Source organism: Xenopus laevis, chromosome 9_10L, assembly GCF_017654675.1.
Source record: "Xenopus laevis strain J_2021 chromosome 9_10L, Xenopus_laevis_v10.1, whole genome shotgun sequence".
Lineage (NCBI taxonomy): Eukaryota > Metazoa > Chordata > Amphibia > Anura > Pipidae > Xenopus > Xenopus laevis.
Window position 1 is genome coordinate 6,388,549 of NC_054387.1, and position 23,993 is coordinate 6,412,541.

At 39.9% G+C, this 23,993-nt stretch overlaps 1 protein-coding gene across 1 annotated transcript; it reads right to left on the minus strand.

Annotated features, from left to right (window-relative positions):
- Positions 1–15: 15 nt before the first annotated feature.
- marchf10.L (membrane associated ring-CH-type finger 10 L homeolog) lies at positions 16–22,171 on the minus strand. Its single transcript, XM_018234871.2, has 12 exons — positions 22,002–22,171; positions 21,034–21,146; positions 18,415–18,564; positions 14,792–14,897; positions 11,044–11,196; positions 10,085–10,537; positions 4,837–5,536; positions 3,433–3,599; positions 2,914–3,023; positions 1,735–1,842; positions 1,411–1,453; positions 16–930 (listed from the first exon to the last, which is right to left on the minus strand). The coding sequence occupies exons 1-12, from the start codon at positions 22,042–22,044 to the stop codon at positions 902–904; spliced, it is 2,175 nt and encodes a 724-aa protein (XP_018090360.1). The 5' UTR covers positions 22,045–22,171; the 3' UTR covers positions 16–901.
- Positions 22,172–23,993: the final 1,822 nt, after the last annotated feature.

A 23,993-nucleotide genomic window follows, 5' to 3' on the forward strand; every position in this document is an offset into this window, starting at 1 on the left:
AAACTGCAAACTGAATAAAAAGGCTAAATAACTCAAAAACCACAAATAATAAAAATGAAAACAGATTGCAATCATTTCCCAGCCTGCACTGCAGTATAATCAGTGGAACTGAGATGCATACGATTCTACTGGGCTCACTGATAATCTCTGCTCTTTCGGTTTCCTGATCCCTCAGTCTTATCACTGGGAAGTACAGATATGGGGGGTCAGTTACTGCCCTCCTTGCTGATCAGCTGCTTGGGAAGCTCCTCGGGTCTGCCTTTTGCACCTAAAATCATTCCAATATTACCCACAAGATGGCACTAGAGTTCCAGAAAGAAGTCCTGTTGCTAAAGTGACACTAATCCAAATTTTTCATCTATGAATCAAATATACTGTAATACCTGGGAGATCAACCTCCTAGCACCCAGATGTGAGATCTATATATCTTTTGTGCACTGGACTACCCTAAGTTCACCCAGTGTCATACATTTAAGGTGGTTCCTCACCTTCACAGACCACCATCATTGCTAGGGTAGATTGGGCCCTAGCAACCAGATTGCTGAAGTTCCAAACGAAACAAAAAAGTTAATAAATAATTTAACTACCCCTTTAAAACATCCCTGGTTGCATTAGATCAAACAGCCCTAAACACTGCTGAGAATCATTGCTATTTAAATGTTAAGATACAGTATAGAGATAGAGATTTATTATTTGCAATTGAATAGGACAGTATTACAGTTCCCATAGGGATGCCATGTGTATCTATTTATTACACAATAGACCTGTTAAGGCTGGTGGAACTTGGCCATCTTGGTAGACAGGAGTTTGAGACCATTTGTGGGGGCAAGTGACCTTAGGGGAGAAGCCATGGCTCCGATGCAGAATGTTCATGCCCACACTCTCCATTTGGGACGGAAAATTAAGAGTTCTCTGTAGAGTCACTTGAGTCTGAAAAAAGAAAGAAATCAGATATAGAAAATGGAACATGGAGTCAGTCCTTTTCTACTCAAGTGGAGTTGGGCATGTGGGAGGAATGGAAGTTGCACTGTTCAAAATGGAGACTTTGAAACAGAACTTCTCTCCTTCTCACTGCAATTGGACTCCTACAAGTGAACCCTGGCAGGTAGAGCTATGGGACATGCACTTCCCTCCTCTAGTTGTGGTGCCGCTTCTAGAAAGGAGCCAATGGACATTAGGCGGATCCGGAAAATGGATCCTGTGCCTGGTGATGTATTTAGAGAACACTGACTGGACAGAACTTCCCGTCATCCCATGTAGATATGGCTATACAAGGAATATATTGGGAAACATGGGTGCATAGGGGAGAAGGGTGCACGTAGATTCATGTTATGTTCTACATCTGCATTTTCCTTGTAGTGAGTACAGCTTATGTTCCTCTTGCCAAGAGATGCCAAACCAGCAACCTACCGTCCATCCTTCCTGTCCTGAGGTCGGACAGACGTCTTGAGATCTGAAAAAAAAATATACACAGGATTTGTTAAGTCCACAGCTGAGAGACACACGTTCAACTCATCCCAACCCAAAAGGAAGATGATAGACTATTGACTACTTAGTTCTGCTTTGGGGCTACAGAGCTATGTGCTATGCATTATCCAGGAGCGTATGTGTGGATCTATATACAGTACATATATATATATATATATATATATATATATATATATATATATATATATATATATATATAATGCATAGGGAAGAGAGTGCACAATACTGAGAGATGCTTTCACCCACCTCTGACACTTGGTTTTGTGTGTGAGTCAGTCGCAGCAGTTCCTCATACCTCTGCTCATAGAGATGGAGTAGGAGCAACAGGTACAAACTGGGGTTCATTGAGCTCCGCTGCCAAGATAACAAGACAAGATCTAGGCTCAATCACTACAGAGACGAATAATTTGTATTTTCTGACTCAACTACCATGAATAAATCCAATATCTGTCTGGTTAAAGGAGAAGGAATGGTTAAAACTAAGTAAGGTTTAGCAGAAAGGTCTATATTTATACAATAGTAAACCCTCAAAGTAATGCTGCTCTGAGTCCTCTGTCAAAAGAAACAGCACATTTCTTTCCTTCTATTGTGTACTCATGGGCTTCTGTATCAGACTTCCTGTTTTCAGCTTAAACCTCCAGGGCTAGGGCTTGAGCATGCTCCGTTTGCTCCTCCTCCCCTCCCTGCTGTAATCTGAGCCTAGAGCTATGAGTGAGCAGGGAGAGACTCAGGCAGGAAGTGATGTCACACCAAGCTAATATGGCAGCTGCTATTCTAAACAAACAGAGACAGTGTCTAGAGCTGTTTACTCAGGTGTGGTAAAGCATTCTAAAGAATAAAAATGGCGTTCTAGCTTGCACTGTTGTAGCTAATCTATTGGCAATAAACTGCCTTGGTAGCTTTCCATCTTCTTTAAAGGGGCCATAAACCCACCAAAATGCATTCATTTTGGAATTTTTTTAGACATCTTAGACCAGGAGCAGCAGGAGTCTGTAAGGGATGCTGTGCCAGTGTGTAAATATTATAAGCAACACTCCTGGCATTTGGATGCTTGTTCTTGAAGATGGAGGGACAGAACTGCTTCTCTCTGGCTGAGGTCCTCCCCTGCCTCCTATTATCAGTTATTCTACATTATTCTCAGGAACAGTAATTCTTTCCAGATTACAGATGCAGAGCTTCCTGCTAACTGAATTACCACAGGATTGCAAATGTCCTATATTTGGTTTATGTCCCTCTTAAAGCACTTTAGAATAAAAGTTGTCATTACTATTTTCCAACCTTCCAATATTGGATCACTGGTCATACTGGACACAACGTTGGATTAAGTTCTGATACACCCAGGACATCCTCCCTTTGTTGTACAGCACAGGATGGCACAAAGTAGGCATGGGTGACCATTATTAATCTACCCGCACAATCCATCACCTCTGATCTGTGATGTTGTCTGTACTGCTCATGGATATCAAAGCCCTCAATGCCTGGATCTACGTTCTGTCTGCACATCTCACAGGTTTTCACGGCATCCAGCTCAGCACCTGCAATCGGAGTCCATTATGGAATAAGATTCTGAAACCGACCTCCCTGTTATATTGCCGGGCACAAGGAGGCTAAATAATAACCAAAACAGGATGGGGCTGACTCATTTTTGAAGGCCAAGGTTATCTGAGACTCCGATATCTACAGCTAGATATTTTATTACTGGCAGGTAATGACATTGACTTCACCTTCATGTTGCAAGGTGAAGAAAGGCTGAGGCCCATTATATACTTAAAGGAGGACTGCCAGTCAGGGGGCAAAAATCATAAAGGGGTTCAGCTTTTGGACATCTAACTACTTCCTCTATAATATAAATCTCATGGACTGAAGATATGAAGGACGTTGGACGGGAACAAGGCACAGCAACTTTCATTTAATGGTAGGAAACCTTTAGCGGGCACATGATACCTGATTGGATCTTGGAGATCAGCCATCTTTTTAGACATTCCTGGTGTACTAATTGCAAGCTCCCGGTGCACTGGCAGGGTGATATCAGCTGGTTTTCTGTGGTGTCCCCTCTGGTGAGGCAAATGCGGCAACTGTCTCCGTCCTCCTCGGAGTCTTCCTGCAGGAGGCTGGACAAACATACTATGAGGCCCATTTATCAAAGTTCTAATTCATGTCAAAATGTTTTAATTCGACTGGGAGGTTATTTAATATAAAATTTTAAAAATGTGAATGTCAAATATTTGATCGAATGGTTCTGACCTGAATATTCAAATCGTATTCGATTCGTACGAATTGAGAACTGAAATGCCAGGAAGGCCATTAACATCCCCAAATGGCTCAACGGACTTCTTTCGGGTTTTAGGTGGCGAATATTCGAATGAGGACTGTTTCCATGGTTGAGTATGATAAATTGACATTCGAATTTACATTAAAATTCGAATGTGTGAATTTTGAAAAATGAAATTTACTATTCAACCCTTGCTAAATCTACCCCTATGTGTTACCCTGTGCGATGTGTAACAACACTCAAATAGGGAATGGGATTTTTATATTGATTTCTGGCCACAATTGGAACCCCAGCTTGTAGGGCAATTATCGATTCAGCTGTGGGGTCCAGAAACAGTGTACGCTAAAATATAATCAAATTTTTCATTGCCATGCTGTGTTATACATACTATTTGCATGTGTTTAAATACAACGTACTGTATATAAAGGTCATTGATTCACTTTATTATTCAAATAACAAACCAGCCTCTTGCTCCCTCTGTATTATTAATGCCGTTGCTGTGTTAGCTACATGAATAATATTGCAGCCATTAGTTACTACCCCTTCTAAACTGAGCCAGAGCTACAAAGCTGCCGTTTCTGATGCGTACTCTTTATTACAATTAAAAGTGCATTAAATACGCTGAGCATTATTGTATTGCCAAGGAATGTCTCCCCGTGGGATAATAAAACAGTCTGCAAAAAAGGAATCTCTAATTTGGAGAGCTGGGCATGAATGTCTGGAGGCACTCCGAGCGATTTCATCAGAAGTCATTATGAAGGATCTGCTGCCATATGGACTGTATTTCCCCTCTATTTGACTAACAGAATGTAGGAGGATACAATGTGCCCTTATTAACATGCCCGGATGGCTCACTTACTTTTCTGGCAATGTATGGGAGACCCTCAATTGGTTACTTAGAGGGACATTATCTTCAAAATAAAATGTCTTTGTTTTTTAAAACATCTTGCAGTACAGTGGCAGTGAATTGGGCTTGTCATTTGGGGGGACCCAAGGTCAGGTCTTCCAGTAGAACTCCAATCTAACACTATTAAAATCTAGGTTACTTTAATTTTGAAAAAACAGACACTGCTCACCTCTCCTTTATCTTCCTGAGCCTCTCAGGGTCAGCCTTTGGTCTTTTGGCTACTTTTGTCTCTTCTGTGGCTCGTCCAACAATTCTTCTACGATGTCTTATGGTGGGTAGGGTTGAGGCTATTAAGTCAAGGTTTTCCCGCAGGGCTTGTATGCTGGGTGCTGTAGGTGTGGGAGTAAGCCCAAGGAAGGGCAGAATAAGAAATGGGTCATTACGGGGTAAGGACTGTTCTCTGCCTTCAGCAGAAGATCTAGAGGTTGAATGGTGTGGGCCATGATCCATGATATTTGCATCTGCTGGTATAACAAGACTTAACCTTTCTGGTTCCGGTGGGAAAGGCTCCCTGATACCTTCTAGATCTTGAACCTCTATTATATTGACATTTGGCCATTCTTCTTCTTCCAACAAGTCCAGAGATGTAGATAGAGAGTCACTTTGGGGCAGATCATTCACTCCTGATGTATTACGAATAATGTCCTGCGTTCCTTCAGGAGATGTTCGGCCTGAAATAACATTACGTCTTAACCTGCTGCTAAGTGGCGTCCCTCCCCTGCTAGACCTCATGGAGTACAAGCTGTTACTGACCATGCTATTCAGAGAGTGATCACTAATCTGGCTCTCGTCCTCACTCGCAATGGTGGTGTCCACCTCTGAGTCTTGAAGATGGGAATTCCTAAGATGGTAATAGGCTGACCATACATCTAAGGACAGAAAATAAAGTGCTAGAATCCTCAAAAATTCATTGAGGAGGGGGATTTAACAGAAAGAATAAAATATAGTGTAGTATTTTTTCAAAAAAAAAAAAATTTTTTTTTTTTGTTATTTGTTTTTTTTTTTTTTTTTAAAGAATTTCTTAAACACCCACCGTGATTATTGACAGTGATAATAGTGTTCTTTTATTTGGCTTAGAAAAAGAGAGCCCAAACTGTGATGGTTGTGAAATAACAAGTGAAAAAAATATATATAAAAAAATGAAAAATGAAAAATAAAAAATAAAAAATAAAATATAAATAAAAATAAAAATAAAAAATAAAAAATAGAAAAGAGTGAAAAGTGAATTTGTTCAGTGAATTAATAAATACCAACGATTTCTTTCCAAGTGATAATAAATGCAGTGTTATTCATTACTTAAAACACATTCAGTGCAGTAGGTGAATATTAATCTGATTAGTGAATATTTAGTGTGGGTTAAAATTCCCCTTAGATTTTTCTCGTTTGAGATCCACACTCTATGGATTAGAGGAAAGGTAACGTAAAATACTTTGCCACAATTCCGGTACAACCGGTTGTGCAGCTCACTCACCAAATGTGAGTTAAGGGAGAGCGTCTGATAGGTCCTGTTCGCGCTGTTTCCACTCTTTTTCTGCTATCCAGGTTTTTGTAAGAGGGATAAAAATGGAGAGGGGCATGTGCAGGGATCACTTTAAAACAGTTTAATAGAATAAAAAATACACTCACAAACACGATCGGTAAAACTGCAAAAAGGATTGGTAAAAGTCCCGCGAAAGTCGCTGTGTTTCCTTGGCGTCCCTCGGAAGGTACAGACGTCTCTCTGGGTCGGGTACTCCTGCAAAAGGTTAGCGTGGTCTTTTTCGCTTACGCGTTTCGCCTGGCTGGCTTCTTCCTGAGCGATGACGTCCACATACTTTCTTGCCCCTTTATTCTCTGTGCGCTCTCAACCAAACTTCCAACAACTTTATTTACAAGTGTTCCAGTGCATTTAGGCACTGTTCTTTATGCAGCTAGTGCGTATCATAACTTTAAAAAATCTTGTCCTATTATTTCTACACCCACAAAGAGTTTAGTGTACCCATTTATACATATAAAACAATTAAACATATGTATTTAACATTTCTACAGTATTAAAAATCCATTATTATTAAAAAAATTTTTAAAAACAATTTAGAAAACAATTTAAAAAACAATATAAAACTTGGACTCCAACATTAGTTTAAGTGATAATTGTCACATACAATGTTTGTCACACTCTCGCATATAGCTTGTATGGCATCGCTCTGTATTTTATGAAACTTACAATTCAAAGTGTCTATTTCTGTCTCCTGATAAGACCTGGAACAAGTAGCTGTTTCCTTATCTAGAATTGTTTAAGGGAAGTGTCAATTATCATTACAAAAGTAACAGTTTCAATCCCCATAGTGTTATCAGTAAAAAATAGTTACATTCAGGATTTTTGTGACTCTATTGCTTATTTATTTGTCTAAAAACGCTTTAAGGTTAAAGTCTATGTTTAACCCCAAAGGGGTGAGGGATTTTATCCTATGTATCCACCAGCTTTCTCTTTGTAGGGTTTTGGTCACCAGGTTCCCTCCTCTCCAATTCTTTTTAACTTTTTCTATACCCCACCATTTCAAGCCTGACGGATTTTTGTTATGTTTTTCTGTGAAGTGTTTAGATACGGAATGCTTCATATTTCCTTTCTTTATATTATTTATGTGTTCTCCTATCCTTTCCTTTAACTTTCTATTTGTTTTCCCTACATATTGCAATCCGCAGGGACATTCTAGCCCATATATAATATTCGCTGTTTCACATTTAATCAGATCTTTTATTTCAAATGTTTCATTTGTTACTTTACTGATAAATGTCTTATATTTTGTAGTATGTCTGCATGCTTTGCATAGGCCACAGGGGAAAAAACCTGGATATTTTTCTTTTATGGTAATATCTGTATTTCCTGTCCTTACAAGTTTCTGTCTGATGTTTGGGGCCCTTTGAAATATGACTTTTGGTTTTGTTGGAAGGACCGATTGCAGTTCTTTATCTGTGCTTAATACATTCCAGTGTCTTTCAATTATTTTATTTATTTCCCTGGCCTTTGTATTGTATTGTGTAACAAAGCACATATTAAAGGAATCTTTCTCGTTTTCTTTCTTTTCTATTTCCTTGTCTTTTTTGTATTTAAGCATTTCTTCCCTATTTTCCTGTCTTATCTTTTCATATGATTCTTCTATATCCTTTTCTTTGTATCCTCTTTCTGTGAATCTTTCTTTGAGAATATTACACTGTTTATCATAATCTCTTAGATTGCTGCAATTCTTCCTCACTCTTCTAAATTGTCCCTTTGGAATATTTTTTATCCATTGTGGGTTATGATTGCTAGATGCCAAAATATAAGTATTCGTGTCTACTTCTTTAAAAAAGGTTTTGGTGTGTATTTTTTCATCTTCTATAAAAATATGTAGATCCAAGAATTCTATTTCTTCTGGGCTAAATTTCAATGTGAAGTCCAAATTAAAGTCATTCTTATTGATCCTTTCTATAAAGTGCATTAGTTCCACTTCACCCTTGGTCCAGATTAGTATAATATCATCTATGTAGCGTTTCCAGAGTACGAGGTCCGCGTCCTGTATCTCAGGTCCCAAAAACATCTCCTCCCAGAATCCCATAAGAAGATTTGCATAACTGGGCGCGAACCTCGTACCCATTGCTGTCCCGCAGGTTTGTAAATAATAGCTTCCCTCATACCAAAAGTAGTTATGCTGTAGAATAAATTGTATACTATTTAAAATAAATTCTTTCGATTCTGGACTTATTTCCTCATCACTATTTAAATAATGTTGTATTGCTCGTATCCCCTGCTCATGTCGTATACTAGTATAAAGTGCTTTAACATCTAAAGTTACTAGCAGCCAATTTTTCTCCCATTTTTGATTTGTCAATAAATTAAGTATTTGTGTTGAGTCCTTTAAATAGGAGGGTAGTTGATTTACAAACGGTTGAAGTTTTGTATCAATGTAGTGGGAAAGGTTACTGGTTAGGGAATTTATACCTGAAATAATGGGTCTTCCTGGTGGTGTAATTGGATTCTTGTGAATTTTTGGAAGAATGTAAAAAACAGGAGTCACCGGATATTTACTTATAATATATTCCTTTTCTGTTCTATTTATTATTCCTTTTATATTGTTTTTTAAATTGTTTTCTAAATTGTTTTTAAAAATTTTTTTAATAATAATGGATTTTTAATACTGTAGAAATGTTAAATACATATGTTTAATTGTTTTATATGTATAAATGGGTACACTAAACTCTTTGTGGGTGTAGAAATAATAGGACAAGATTTTTTAAAGTTATGATACGCACTAGCTGCATAAAGAACAGTGCCTAAATGCACTGGAACACTTGTAAATAAAGTTGTTGGAAGTTTGGTTGAGAGCGCACAGAGAATAAAGGGGCAAGAAAGTATGTGGACGTCATCGCTCAGGAAGAAGCCAGCCAGGCGAAACGCGTAAGCGAAAAAGACCACGCTAACCTTTTGCAGGAGTACCCGACCCAGAGAGACGTCTGTACCTTCCGAGGGACGCCAAGGAAACACAGCGACTTTCGCGGGACTTTTACCAATCCTTTTTGCAGTTTTACCGATCGTGTTTGTGAGTGTATTTTTTATTCTATTAAACTGTTTTAAAGTGATCCCTGCACATGCCCCTCTCCATTTTTATCCCTCTTACAAAAACCTGGATAGCAGAAAAAGAGTGGAAACAGCGCGAACAGGACCTATCAGACGCTCTCCCTTAACTCACATTTGGTGAGTGAGCTGCACAACCGGTTGTACCGGAATTGTGGCAAAGTATTTTACGTTACCTTTCCTCTAATCCATAGAGTGTGGATCTCAAACGAGAAAAATCTAAGGGGAATTTTAACCCACACTAAATATTCACTAATCACATTAATATTCACCTACTGCACTGAATGTGTTTTAAGTAATGAATAACACTGCATTTATTATCACTTGGAAAGAAATCGTTGGTATTTATTAATTCACTGAACAAATTCACTTTTCACTCTTTTCTATTTTTTATTTTTTATTTTTATTTTTATTTATATTTTATTTTTTATTTTTTATTTTTCATTTTTCATTTTTTTATATATATTTTTTTCACTTGTTATTTCACAACCATCACAGTTTGGGCTCTCTTTTTCTAAGCCAAATAAAAGAACACTATTATCACTGTCAATAATCACGGTGGGTGTTTAAGAAATTCTTTAAAAAAAAAAAAAAAAAAAAAAAAAAAAAAACAAATAACAAAAAAAAAAAAAAATTTTTTTTTTGAAAAAATACTACACTATATTTTATTCTTTCTGTTAAATCCCCCTCCTCAATGAATTTTTGAGGATTCTAGCACTTTATTTTCTGTACTTGGAGATCGTCTCAAACAGGTGGAGGAGGACCTGCAAGTGCTGAACTGTGGGGAAACCAAAGTTTGTCCTTGGATACAACCTGATATATTTGCATACATCTAAGGATCTTTCTCTTCTCATTTCTTCATTATTTTCATCTGATCTGTTACTCATCTGGGCCCTTCTAGACCTGACATTCCTTTCTAAATGAACTGGAGGCACTTCTGGGACAGATGGCAGGTTCTCTCTATTTACATTATCCTGCATTATCGTTTCCTCGTTTCCGTCTGGATTCTGTTCAGCGAGTCCTTGCAGTCTATCAGAAGAAACAACGGTAAACCTAGTCGATGTGATAGTAGTTCCTCTACTTGATTCCACCTGAGGTCTTGCTCCTAAGCCATGGATAGAAGGGGCGTTCGCTTGGAGTGATGTATGTTCTCTGTGTCCAATGGTGCTTAAAGCTCTATCTGTACTTCCATAGCTCTTTGGGTTTAAACTAAATCGTCTTCTGTTTGTTTTCAGATTTCCCTTTTTTGTCTTTAATTTCCCAGCATCTCCTGGTGGATCTTTAAATGAATAAAAGGTATTTTGAGAACTCTAAGGTAAATGCAACATCAATTCAAATTCAAATATAGAAGATGTGTAAACCGAGTGAGATGCATTATACTTTTTACAAATTAAAGCCAAAGACATCATTCCCTTAAATTATTACATGATGATGATATAATTTTGTTTAATACTCTGAGAACTCATCCTTGCTAGAGGCCAGAGGATAGCAGTATGTGGCAAATCATAGCATGCTGTGTATGAATAAGAATAATACTCCTTCTTACAAACAGGTGGGAACCATAATATTGGCCTTAAGGCTGCTGACTCTATTGAGGCCAATATCTGTCTGTGTATTGGCATGTTTAGAAACTTACTGTAATTTCTATTGGGAGTGAAAAGACCTGTAGCAAGGGCGGTCAATTCAGAATGCTTTTCTATAGCACAATTGTTCTTTATTGCTATCCAGCTTTACTCTTGATGAATTTAGGTCTAGCAAAGGAGGCCAGACACACATAAACCTCACCAAATCTGGAAAGGGCGCACGTCTGCCTCTGATCTGTGGACGGCTTTCCAACTTTTATGTGTGCTTCTCCTCTTCTTTCTGTTGTACTCAGCCGTGGAAGAAGTTGGGGTCTTTGCAGTCTCTCCTTTTGCATTACGGTCTTTGGCTGTATATCTAGCAATGTGAATATAGGCATTTAGCATATCAGGGTCATCCTCTCTTATATATCTGATCTATAGATTGTGGCTAGGGATGCGTCAAATCCACTATTTGCATATGTAAATTAGGGGTGGAAAGGAAAAAGTTAAAAAAAATGTTTTTACTTCCTTGTTTTGTGATTTCTCTTCCTGCATATCCACAAAAATAGAAACAAATGGCACACTCACTTCAATGCTTCTGCTTCAATTCAAATCATTATCTTTTTATTTCGGTGAGATCCCAATAAGCAAACGTTTCGGGGTCAAGCCCCTTCATCAAGTGCTCTCTTCCTGCACCCAATTAACATATGCAAATTAGGATTCGGATTTGGTTTGGCCAGGCACAAGGATTCAGCCAAATCAGTTGGCCCCCTTGCAAAAAAATCTTCAGAGGGGCCCGGCACACTCCGATCCTCATTCTCCCGCCCACTTCCCATCCAGCTTCCACTCCGCCCACATCCCGCTTCCACCCTGCCCACTCCCACCCTGACTTGCGTACCCCTTCCTTCGCGCAGGTAAGTGAGCGGCTGGGGAGGTTTTTTTTATTAGCTATAGAGGAAGCAGACCACTGTCCCCCCCCCCCTGTTACCCGGGCCCCCCTGTGACTGCGGGGTCGGCTTCCTCTATAGTTACGCCACTGGGCCAAATCTGCTTAAAAAGGTTGAATCCTGGCTGAATCCCAAACCGAATCCTGGATTCGGTGCATCCCTAATTGTGTCAGTATATCAGAGCCGGCCTATGCACTTGCTCTTCTCCTATCTTGAGCTTTCAGTTGTCTTTGGTTGTTGGGAGATAACACAGAAGGGGGTGCAGTTTGGACAACACTGATATAATACTGGGACCATTGTGCCCTATGGTACTTGGTATCTCCCCACATACCTGCAACTAATTCCCAAGAACTGAGACATGATATGTCTCACCTTGTGAAAACTGGATTGATCATGGTTTAGTGAATGATCGTCTGAAGGTCAGGGAGAACTAGATACTTTCTAATGCAGTATCCATTAATCCATCCACTGGTTTAGAATGGCACTTATAAGAACATATTATAATTTAGTTTCCCATTACACAAATAAGTATCTAGAACACTTCTGTATGAGCAAGACTCTAGACTTCAGAATTAAAGTTTTCCACAAGGTGGCACCTTTCCCCCCTATCCTTTTATGTCTTCACTTAAGGACATCTCACTGTTGCTTCTGGGAGCCTCAATAGTCGATCTATGTCTCGTTGCAAATGGCTGTACAGCGGCTACAGGATGGATCAAAATCCCTAACGAGGAGTAATGGCCCAGTGGTTCCTTGTGCATTTTTGGCAACCTTTAGAGTTCCTTCTCCCTCTCCCCTGGTAGATTCTGGGGAATCCAGGATTCGGCTTTTTTCGTCAGGATTTGGATTCGGCAGAATCCTTCGGCCCACCGAATCGGAATCCTAATTTGCATATAAAATTAGGGGCGGGGAGGGAAAACGTGTGACTTTTTGTCACAAAACAAGGAAGTAAAAATGTTTTCCCCTTCCCACCCCTAATTTGCATATGCAAATTCGGTTCAGTATTCGGCTGAATCTTCCGTGAAGGATTCGGGGGTTTGGCCGAATCCAAAATAGTGTTCATCCCTAGTAGATTCCAAAACCGACCTAGAGATATGGGTGTTGATCCAGGTTACCCTCAAACTCCTGGAGTCTTTGGCTGGCCCATAAATCCCTAAACACATGGTACTTCTTGTCTAGTCTAATCCATTGCCAGGCTTAAGTTGGCCTTTAAGCTTCTGCCAACGTTAAATATCCACCGTACACTAATTATACTGAACATTAATCAGGATCTCATAATTAAAAAGAGGCAAAGACACCAGTATGCTCGACAGATCATACACTTCTAAGGGCAAGGACTTCTATTATATCACTCGCCTGTATACTTCATATAGATAGATATAGAAATCCCCTCGGATAATGCCATTAATCTCCCGGCACCTTTAGGCAAGACATCAAGTCAAATTTCTAGAAAGGAAGCCTTGGGGCTCCGTTCCCATTATGTTAAAAACTATACTTTAGGCTCCCATTAAATCAATCGAGCAGCAAACGCCAACTCTCAAGGGGAACTATAAGCTTCACAAGCAGGGTTCATCTTTTATTGATGATCCCTTAACAACTTGCAGGATGACAATACACAGAATGAATGCACATGGAAATCCATTTAGCTACATATTTGTATTTCTATCTGTTCTATCGCTTATATGTATATTGTTTATGTGTTGGGGGAAGATATTCCATAAATTTACCAAGGGATGTGATGTTTTTCATGGAGAATGCCTCAATCAGAGGATTCACTCTTTTTTATATTTTCCCTTTGTATATTTAGAATGAAAATATTGAAAGCTATGTATATGATTGTGCTCAAAATGCCATAGATTCTGTGAAGTTGGTAGTACAGGTATGGGATCTGTTAACCCAAAAACCCATTATCCAAAAAGCTCTGGATTACAGAAAGGCTGTCGCCCATAGGGGTAAATTTATCAAAGAGTGAAGTTCCGCCGCTAGAGTGAAATTCCGCAGCTCTCAATTCATTTCTATGGGATTTTGAAAGGCGTATTTATCAATGGGTGAAAGTGAACGTTCACCCTTTGATAAATACGCCCATAAAAATCCCAAAGAAATGAATTGAGAGCTGCGGAATTTCACTCTAGTGGCGGAACTTCACTATTAGCTTCACTCTTTAATAAATATACCCCAAAAACTCAATTTTATCCACATAATTCAAATTGTTTTAAATGATTTCCTTTTTTTTTGTAATAATAAAACAGTCGCTTGTACTTGATCCCAACTAAGATATAATTAATCCTTATTGGAAGCAAACCCAGCCTATTGGGTTTATTTCATGTTTACATGATTTTCTAGTAGACTCTAGGTATGAAGATCCAAATAACAGAAAGATCTGTTATCCGGAAAACCCAAGTTACTGAGCATTCACCAGTGGCGTAACTAGTTGTTACTGGGCCCCATAGCAAATTCAATTTAGGGCCCCAAAATATTTATAAGTTGGCCTATTTTACCAAGATATATTAAAATTGCTAATTAATTAGGGTCTCACTGGGCCCCCTACACTCCTGGGCCCCCCTGCAACCGCAGGGTCTGCTTCCTCTATAGTTACGCCCTTGGCATTCACATTACAGCAGGTAGGGAGGGGGAGAGGAGCAAACTGAGCATGCTCAAGCCCTAGCCCTGTAGGTTTAAGCTGAAAACAGGAAGTCTGATACAGAAGCCCATGAGTACACAATAGAAGGAAAGAAATGTGCTGTTTCTTTTGACAGGGGACTCAGAGCAGCATTACTTTGAGGGTTTACTGGTATATTTATATAGACCTTTCTGATAAATCTTACTTTATTTTAGCCTTTCCTTCTACTATAATTGGTGTAAAAATGGCTAATATCTTGAAAAGTATGGTAAAAAATTATGTTAAATGCAAAAGTGCTCAGAAGAGCACCCTAAGCATTATCACATGAATTTGTTAGGAGGGTTTACTTCCCTTTACGTTTGCTCATAGTCTGTACAGAGAGATGTTAAGCATAGGTGCCTTCTTACTCCTCGCGTTCTTTTTCTCCTTGTTGATAGCGGGAAGTTTGGACAGAGCTTTTCGGTCTGGCAGCTTTCTGTCTTGTCCACCCTGTACTGATCTCCCATCGGTCACCTGAAAGTTGCAAGAGATCAAATAGACATGACTCCCCTTCTTCCTGATAAGCAAAAGGATTCCTTATAAAGCTGTATAAAAAGGCTAAGGGGTAAATTTATCAAAGAGTGAAGTTCCGCCGCTAGAGTGAAATTCCGCAGCTCTCCACTCATTTCTATGGGATTTTGAAAGGCGTATTTATCAATGGGTGAAAGTGAAATTTCACCCTTTGATAAATACGCCTTTAAAAACCCCATAGAAATGAATGGGAAGTGGCAGAATTTCACTCTAGTGGCGGAACTTCACTATTAACTTCACTCTTTGATAAATATACCCCTATGAGTCAAAGTGGAGAAGAAAACAACAGTACAGAAATCATGGGGGTGAGCAGGGTATTTGTAACAATAAAACACAATATATGTGTCCTGGCATACACCCCACATTGTATCTCACTACTCCTAATTGTACTTTTATGTTTCTTTCTCTCCCATCAATTGTGTTTATAGCTTCAGATACATTCTGCTCTTGAAATGTCTTTTTGCTTTAAAGGACAACTAAACCCTAAAAATGAATATGGCTAAAAATTGCCTATTTTATATGCTGAACTTATTGCACCAGCCTAAAGTTTCAGCTTGTCAATAGCAACAATGATCCAGGACTTCAAACTTGTCACAGGGGGTCACCATCTTGGAAAGTGTCTGTGACACTCACATGCTCAGTGGCCTCTGATTGGCTGTTGAGAAGCTAAGCTTAGGGCTCGTCACTAATTATCCAGCAGAAAATGAGCTTCCCCTGTAATATAAGCTGATGCTACAGGTTTGCTGATTATTAAATACTGATGCTAATTGCACTGGTTTCTATGCTGCCATGTAGTAATTATCTGTATTAATTACTAATCAGCCTTATATTGTGACATTTCTATTCTATGTGTACTGTATATTGTGAGTGGCTCCCTAAGCTCAGTAAGTGACAGCAGCACAGAGCATGTGCAGTGAATCAGCAGAAAAGAAGATGGGGAGCTACTGGGGCATCTTTGGAGACATAGATCTTTACTGTTAAAGGGCTGTGGTTGCTGGTACAGAAGCACAAAACATGTACAACATTTCTAGCTACTTCTTTAGATAGGCTTTAGTTCTCCTTTAACTCTTCTCCGTTTGTGTTTTCATTTAATTTTGTGTCTTCTCTTTTTTAATCTCCCTCCCTGTTTTGTTTTTGGATATTAATGTATAAGATCTCTCTGTTGTGCCCTGAATTCCCTTATCCTTTTTACTGTTCCTTGCTGCTGCTTTCAGTTCAGCTCTCTGATTTTCTCTTGTCTCTTTCAATTTTGCAGTCACCATGTTTTATGATTCTTGTTTCCCCCACCTTTTTTTTCATTTCACATTTATTTATTGTCTTTTTGTCTCAGCCAGGGGGAATCTTCACATGCCTGAAACTATTGTGTGTCTTTTGTGTGTCTGTGTGACTGGCAGGGCATGTCCTGTGTTTTCATTGTTGTTGGTGAGTTTGTGAGAAACAAACGTAAAGATGAGAATGTGGTAGGGAGCGTCACGTTTGCCATTAAAGGAGCAGTGTACCCTCTTTTTCAACATGAGTTTAATGGATAGGGCTTGTGTCACGTGTGTATACTAAGTTGGGAATATCTTCTTATACTATGCATGCACGTCACAAGTCTAGTGAAGGATGTCTGGGAATTACAGGTAAGATTACAGCACAGTGCTGATTTAGAAATGCCCATGCCAGTACATTTTTCCCTCCATCCTGATTGAATTTTAAACATAAAGTGAATTCAGCTTTCCTTGTCCTTTAAACTGCAGTAATGGGGTCTATTAGGCTTTGCCTTTGATCTGCATAGGCCTTGTTTTGCACAGTATCCACCTCCAGAATCACACCTTTATTCATAGACTTGCCCTAGTAAGGTCTCAGGCGATGAGAATGGAGGGAAGAACTCGGCCCAAACCATCCTGCAACCCGCAAGATTAAGTGCGGGCATCAAAATATGGCTATGCCATTACTTAAAGGGATCCTGTCATCAGAAAACATGTTTTTTTCAAAATGAATCAGTTAATAGTGCTACTCCAGCAGAATTCTGCACTGAAATCCATTTCTCAAAAGAGCAAACAGATTTTTTTATATTCAATTTTGAAATCTGACATGGGGCTAGACATTTTGTCAATTTCCCAGCTGCCCCTGGTCATGTGACTTGTGCCTGCACTTTAGGAGAGAAATGCTTTCTGGCAGGCTGCTGTTTTTCCTTCTCAATGTAACTGAATGTGTCTTATATCTACCAGACAGTTGTTATCTTGTGTTAGGGAGCTGTTATCTGGTTACCTTCCCATTGTTCTTTTGTTTGGCTGCTGGGGTGAAAAGGGAGGGGGGTGATATCCCTCCAACTTGTAGTACAACAGTAAAGAGTGATTGAAGTTTATCAGAGCACAAGTCACATGACTTGGGGCAGCTGGGAAATTGACAATATGTCTAGCCCCATGTCAGATTTCAAAATTGAATATAAAAAAATCAGTTTGCTCTTTTGAGAAATGGATTTTAGTGCAGAATTCTGCTGGAGCAGCACTATTAACTGATTCATTTTGAAAAAATTTTTTTCCCATGACAGTATCCCTTTAAAGTGGACAACTAGGAGGTATGCAGTTGATAACCTACTCTGATTGAAAGGAGACAAAGGAACACAACATTGACATTACTCTGCCCTGTGACACTGTGAATAACAGAAAGAAGAAGACTGCAGGCAAAATCAAGATACACAATGGGGGAAATAAATGTTTTTGCCTTTGGTATCAGACCTGGACTGGCAGTCAGTGGGTTCTAGCAAAGGGCAGAGAGGCTGCTGTAAGAGGTCATAGACACCCACTATTTATTGGCCTGGTGGGGGGCTGGTTGAGCCTCTGTGTACAGGTATGGGACCTGTTATCCAGTATGCACTGGACCTGAGGTCTTCTGGATTACAGATCTTTCCACAAGTTGGATCTTTATACCTTAAGTCTACAAGAAAATCATTTAAACATGAAATAAACCCAATAGGCTGGTTTTGCCTTCAATAAGGATTAATTATATCTTAGTTGGGATAAAGTACAAGCTACTGTTTTATTATTACAGAGAAAAAGGAAATCATTTTGAAAGATCTGGATTATTTGGATAAAATAGAGTCTATGGGAGATGGTTATGCCATAATGCGGAGCTCTCCGTATAACGGATCCCATACCTGAACTTGGAATGTTGGGGCTCATTTTATATCCCAGTCAGGGCCTGTTTGGGGTTGTTTGATGTCTGGAATGTGGTGATGCAGTTAATTGAAATGCACGACTAAAGCGTTAATTAGAAGTTTATCAAATAAAGCAGTTTCAGAAAAGGTCATGTATACAACATGCAAATTTGCTGTAATTTAGGCATAATTCTGAAATACTTGGTTGGTTTATAAGGAATACTTTAGAATGGAAAGCAATGTAATAAGTTGACAGTATGAAGAGAAGGTCCTGCTGGGAGCCATGGCCCAAAGGCTACAGAGGTCTTTGTACATTACCTTCGAGGTCATTCCCGACTGCCATGGCTTCTTATAACTGCGAGTGGAGTATATGGAGGAGACGGGATGGTGAGTGTGAGCACACATGGTTTGCTTCAGCCTTGCTTGCTCAGCCTGCTCTCGATGCCTTTCCTGCCGGCGCAGATCAGCCTGGGAGACAGGTAGGAACCCCAAGGTGGGTGATTATTCACCGAAGACCAGAAACAGCGAAGGCAAACACAAGCTATCCCAACCTGCAGATCACATTTCACATCAACTTCACCATCTGCTGATCTCTGGGATAGGCTCATTTGCAGAAGCTTCTCTAAATAGAGATGGTACGTCTGCAGCACTCAAGCTGTTATAACATTCAGGGGGCCAGTGGGAGATGCTGGGAATTGGAGTCAGCAATCGCAAGGCTGTGATGCTAATTCCATCTTTCCGTATTTGGGTTCATATCCTGATTCATATTTAATAGCTGTGGCGTCTATACAGGTATAATTATGCTTTATTTATAGCATTAACAGCATATCTAATATAATTGGTCATTTTTAAATTTCATCAGGAGCCAAGTAACCTGCCTATACGAAGGGAGAATATCAGAGAACTTGGGGGAAACCATGAGGAGAACATACCTACTCCTTGCAGATAGCACCCAGGTAAGAATCGTTGTCAGAACCCCAACATAGGTAGCACCCCCTGTGGCTAAATACTGTGTATTGCAAAGGGACCCCTATTTGTTACACCTGGGCAATGACAAATAGGAAGTGCAGGGCTCCCTTGTGTCCCTATAGGCTGAGCCTTGCACCTCGGGGTTAAAATACTCCATAATAAGATAGTATGCCGTTATCTTTTATTATATATTTTCAGATTGCATGGTTGTAAAGCAATAAATAGTGGTTTGCTGTTAGTAAGGGTCCCTGCTCCTGTCTGCCATGTTTTACACACATCTAAAAGCTGGTAGGAAGTAGATAGGCACAAAAGCACAATGAAAACAATTGTGCTACTAAATTAATGAAAGATTACAGGTGCAAATAAAACACAAAATCATGTTTGGCCCTTGTCTGGTTACAGAGACTCAGGGTGTTTAACATCTTGTTTTTGTAGATGTCTGTTCTTTTTATAGTGACATTGAAGCTGTTGCACAATCCCTAAACCTCAACAACAGATATTTTTTTCCTTTTACATCTCACAGCTGTGCGGAACTTCTGCAAAGTAACAACTGCAAAGCAAGTGCCTGGGAAGGGCCACATATTTGTGTGTGTGATGTGGACTTATACTCTCAATGAACCTTTAACTGGGTGACAATAGACAACATAATTTGTACAGGCAATGCCTAGCGTAGATCAAGGGCATGTCCGGTCTTAGCCGGGTCAGGATACGGAATAACCTTTTTTTCAACATGAGCAAAATAAGTTAATGAGCACTGTATAAACAACCCTTTCCTTTCCCCTCGTGCAGTGTCTGTTTTGGTTTACAGATAAGCAGAGGTGAGTTATGCAGGGGGGTTATTTACTAATGGCTCAATATTATAATTTTGTATCTGCACTATTAAACCAGCAGTTCGGGATGCATAGGTGGCCATAGGGAAACATGGGTGTCATTTGCATGTCTCCACCCATGATTTATATTTAGTATGCTGAAGCGTATATTAAATGTTCATTTTTGTGTTGGTTCTCTTTAAAGTAAGGATTAAAGGGCACGTAAAGGCAAAAAATAAAATCCAATTTCTACTTTCTTTAATGAAAAAGAAAATTATCTCCAATATATATGCGTACCGTTTTTTTTATAAGAAACCTGACTGTATGCAGTGAAATTCCCCCTTCATTTACTGCTGTGGATAGGAATTGTCAGACGGTCCCTAACTTCTCTGCAGGGAAACAATCATACTTATGTACAGCAGGGGGAGCCCCCGCCTTACTTCCCAGCCATGCAGAACTCAAGCAGCTTTGTTTGTTTCCCTGTAGAGCAGTCGGCGACCGTGTAGAGATTTGTATTGGATTTTATTTTTGCCTTTACTGTTTCCAACTTCAGCTGCAGGGACAAAGATCATGGAGCCAGATTTAAACAGATAAACTGGGATTCTATTTGGAGGATTATTTTGCTGCAGCCAATGGTTCGGCAGAGTTGGAGAAAGTTTGTATTAAACAATACAAAAACTATAAAAATACACATTAGATTACATAACAACAAAGTTACAAGATGTGACTCCCTGTGGCCAACTTTGAAAGCATAAATCATTAGTTTGATTAGACTTGTGGTACAGTAAGTTCATGTTCATGTTAAGTATACAAAATATAGCATTTCTAGCCTTATTCTAATTTAGACTTTACTTTTCTGGTTTAAAAGCAATGCTAGTGTATGTAAATATACCTGGGAATGTAAATGAAATATGGCAAGTATGGCTGAAGGGCCTTAATTTAGACAGTCCTACTTTGTATACGTAATGTGCCCCCAAAAGCTCTGTTGTGCCCCAAAACAACAACCCTGCTTTGCACTTATTCTACACCATTAAAATTACAAAATAGGTATATCACTAGTGTGCATACTTCCCCTTTTATCAGTTTTTTCTCCCATAAAGCAATGGAATCACCTGCCATTTCTTTGGAACAGCGACTGGGCCCCAGTGAGTGCAATTACCTGATACTCTGAGTCTATTTTGTGCTGTACGTCCCTCATATGATGACGACTAGCAATCGATTTCCTTCTGTCCCTTTCTTCCGCCACATTGGACATTATACGTATACCACAACCTGTGAACAAAACAGCAAGAGGAGCAGAACCTGGTGAAAGTGATATGATGATGATGATTAAAGGGGTAGTTTATCTTTAAATTACCAATTTTAAGCAAATTGGTCTTCATTTTTTATTTTATCGTTTTTGAATTATGTTCTGCATTCTTCTGACTCTTTGGGGGTCACTGACCCCATCTAAAAACAACTGCCCTGTAAAGCTACTAATTTATTGTTATTGCTACTTTATATTACTCCAATTCCTATTCAGGCCTCTCCTGTTCATATACCAGTCTCTTATTCAAATCAGTGCATGGTTGCTAGGGGGATTTGGACCTTAGCAGCCAGATTACTGAAATTGCAAACTGCAAGAATAAAAAGCTTAATAACTAAAAAAAATGAAAACCAACTGCAAATTGTCCCAGAATATCACCCTCTCCATAATTATAAAAATGAATTTTTAGGTGAGCAACACCTGTAATGAAGATGGCTAAAAACCCTTCATACAGATTTTGGCTTGAAATAAACGCACCCTCATTACGTCGCTGGTTTGTAAATCCCGGCCGGGTCTAGAGCAACATTGTGGCTGTGATATACAAGGAAATCATTTCTTCCCATTACAGGCAGATGAGGAAGGACGGAAATGAATATATTTGTTAAACAGGAAGTGTTTACATTCAGCCGCCACTGATCCCAAGGAAAAGTAAACTGCATTTCAGCGGATTCCTGTTTAATTGCACAAAATGACTTTAGAAAATAAATACATTAAACTGTCTGCCCTTCAAGGGGTTGTTGTTGTTTATATAAAAATAAACACTTCCTTATCCGGAACCTGAAACACAGGAATGTTTATATAACATATAAACCCAACGGTACCTTTGATATTACCCAAAATACTGGTGAACCAAGTTGTACCCATGATTTCTGACTGACTCCCCCTCCTTCTTTATTTCTTACAGGTGACCCCATGGCTGCTCACCCCAAGCAAGGGAGGCTGCTCCTGTATAAAGAAAGCCTGGCTCCTACAGTTGTGCTGCAGTCCTAGTCGTGGCTTGGGAGGTAAGTGTAAGCAGCCTGGGGAGTTCAGCGTCCCTCCCTCTCCATGGAAACTGGAACAGGAAAGGTGTGAGCAGCCTGGGCCGGTTCCTAGGCGTATCCATAGAAACGAGGCCTTCTCAGAAACATTAGCAGTGGCAGCCTGCTGTAAAGTGACAATTCCTGTTCTAATGCTGCTTTGTGTGAAACAATAATAATGTATCTACCCTGCTGCTGCTGGGTACTGTGTTGAATATAGTAATAGGTATTATGTATTATATTATATCAGTAGGGAGAGATGGTGTCTATAGTAACAGTGGATAATAGTCTCTGGGAAGGGAATGTGACTGTGGGATAGCAGGTATAGTAGGGAGAGATGGTGTCTATAGTAACAGTGGGATAATAGTCTCTGGGAAGGGAGTGTGACTGTGGGATAGCAGGTATAGTAGGGAGAGATGGTGTCTATAGTAACAGTGGATAATAGTCTCTGGGAAGGGAATGTGACTGTGGGATAGCAGGTATAGTAGGGAGAGATGGTGCCTATAGTAACAGTGGGTAATAGTCTCTGGGAAGGGAGTGTGACTGTGGGATAGCAGGTATAGTAGGGAGAGATGGTGCCTATAGTAACAGTGGATAATAGTCTCTGGGAAGGGAGTGTGACTGTGGGATAGCAGGTATAGTAGGGAGAGATGGTGCCTATAGTAACAGTGGATAATAGTCTCTGGGAAGGGAGTGTGACTGTGGGATAGCAGGTATAGTAGGGAGAGATGGTGTCTATAGTAACAGTGGATAATAGTCTCTGGGAAGGGAGTGTGACTGTGGGATAGCAGGTATAGTAGGGAGAGATGGTGCCTATAGTAACAGTGGATAATAGTCTCTGGGAAGGGAGTGTGACGGTGGGATAGCAGGTATAGTAGGGAGAGATGGTGTCTATAGTAACAGTGGATAATAGTCTCTGGGAAGGGAGTGTGACTGTGGGATAGCAGGTATAGTAGGGAGAGATGGTGCCTATAGTAACAGTGGATAATAGTCTCTGGGAAGGGAGTGTGACTGTGGGATAGCAGGTATAGTAGGGAGAGATGGTGCCTATAGTAACAGTGGATAATAGTCTCTGGGAAGGGAGTGTGACGGTGGGATATCAGGTATAGTAGGGAGAGATGGTGCCTATAGTAACAGTGGGATAATAGTCTCTGGGAAGGGAGTGTGACTGTGGGATAGCAGGTATAGTAGGGAGAGATGTGTCTATAGTAACAGTGGATAATAGTCTCTGGGAAGGGAGTGTGACTGTGGGATAGCAGGTATAGTAGGGAGAGATGGTGCCTATAGTAACAGTGGATAATAGTCTCTGGGAAGGGAGTGTGACTGTGGGATAGCAGGTATAGTAGGGAGAGATGGTGCCTATAGTAACAGTGGGATAATAGTCTCTGGGAAGGGAGTGTGACTGTGGGATAGCAGGTATAGTAGGGAGAGATGGTGCCTATAGTAACAGTGGATAATAGTCTCTGGGAAGGGAGTGTGACTGTGGGATAGCAGGTATAGTAGGGAGAGATGGTGCCTATAGTAACAGTGGGATAATAGTCTCTGGGAAGGGAGTGTGACTGTGGGATAGCAGGTATAGTAGGGAGAGATGGTGCCTATTGTAACAGTGGATAATAGTCTCTGGGAAGGGAGTGTGACTGTGGGATAGCAGGTATAGTAGGGAGAGATAGTGTCTATAGTAACAGTGGGATAATAGTCTCTGGGAAGGGAGTGTGACTGTGGGATAGCAGGTATAGTAGGGAGAGATGGTGTCTATAGTAACAGTGGATAATAGTCTCTGGGAAGGGAGTGTGA

Coding starts and splice junctions, on each gene's coding strand:
- marchf10.L (XM_018234871.2), bottom strand. CDS start 22,044: ATGGGTACAACTTGGTTCACCAGTATTTTGGGTAATATCAAAG. Junction 11,197..14,791: donor GGAGAAAAAGAACGCGAGGA/GTAAGAAGGCAC, acceptor TCACATTGCTAG/ATATACAGCCAAAGACCGTA. Junction 1,843..2,913: donor GACAACATCACAGATCAGAG/GTGATGGATTGT, acceptor TTATCTTGGCAG/CGGAGCTCAATGAACCCCAG.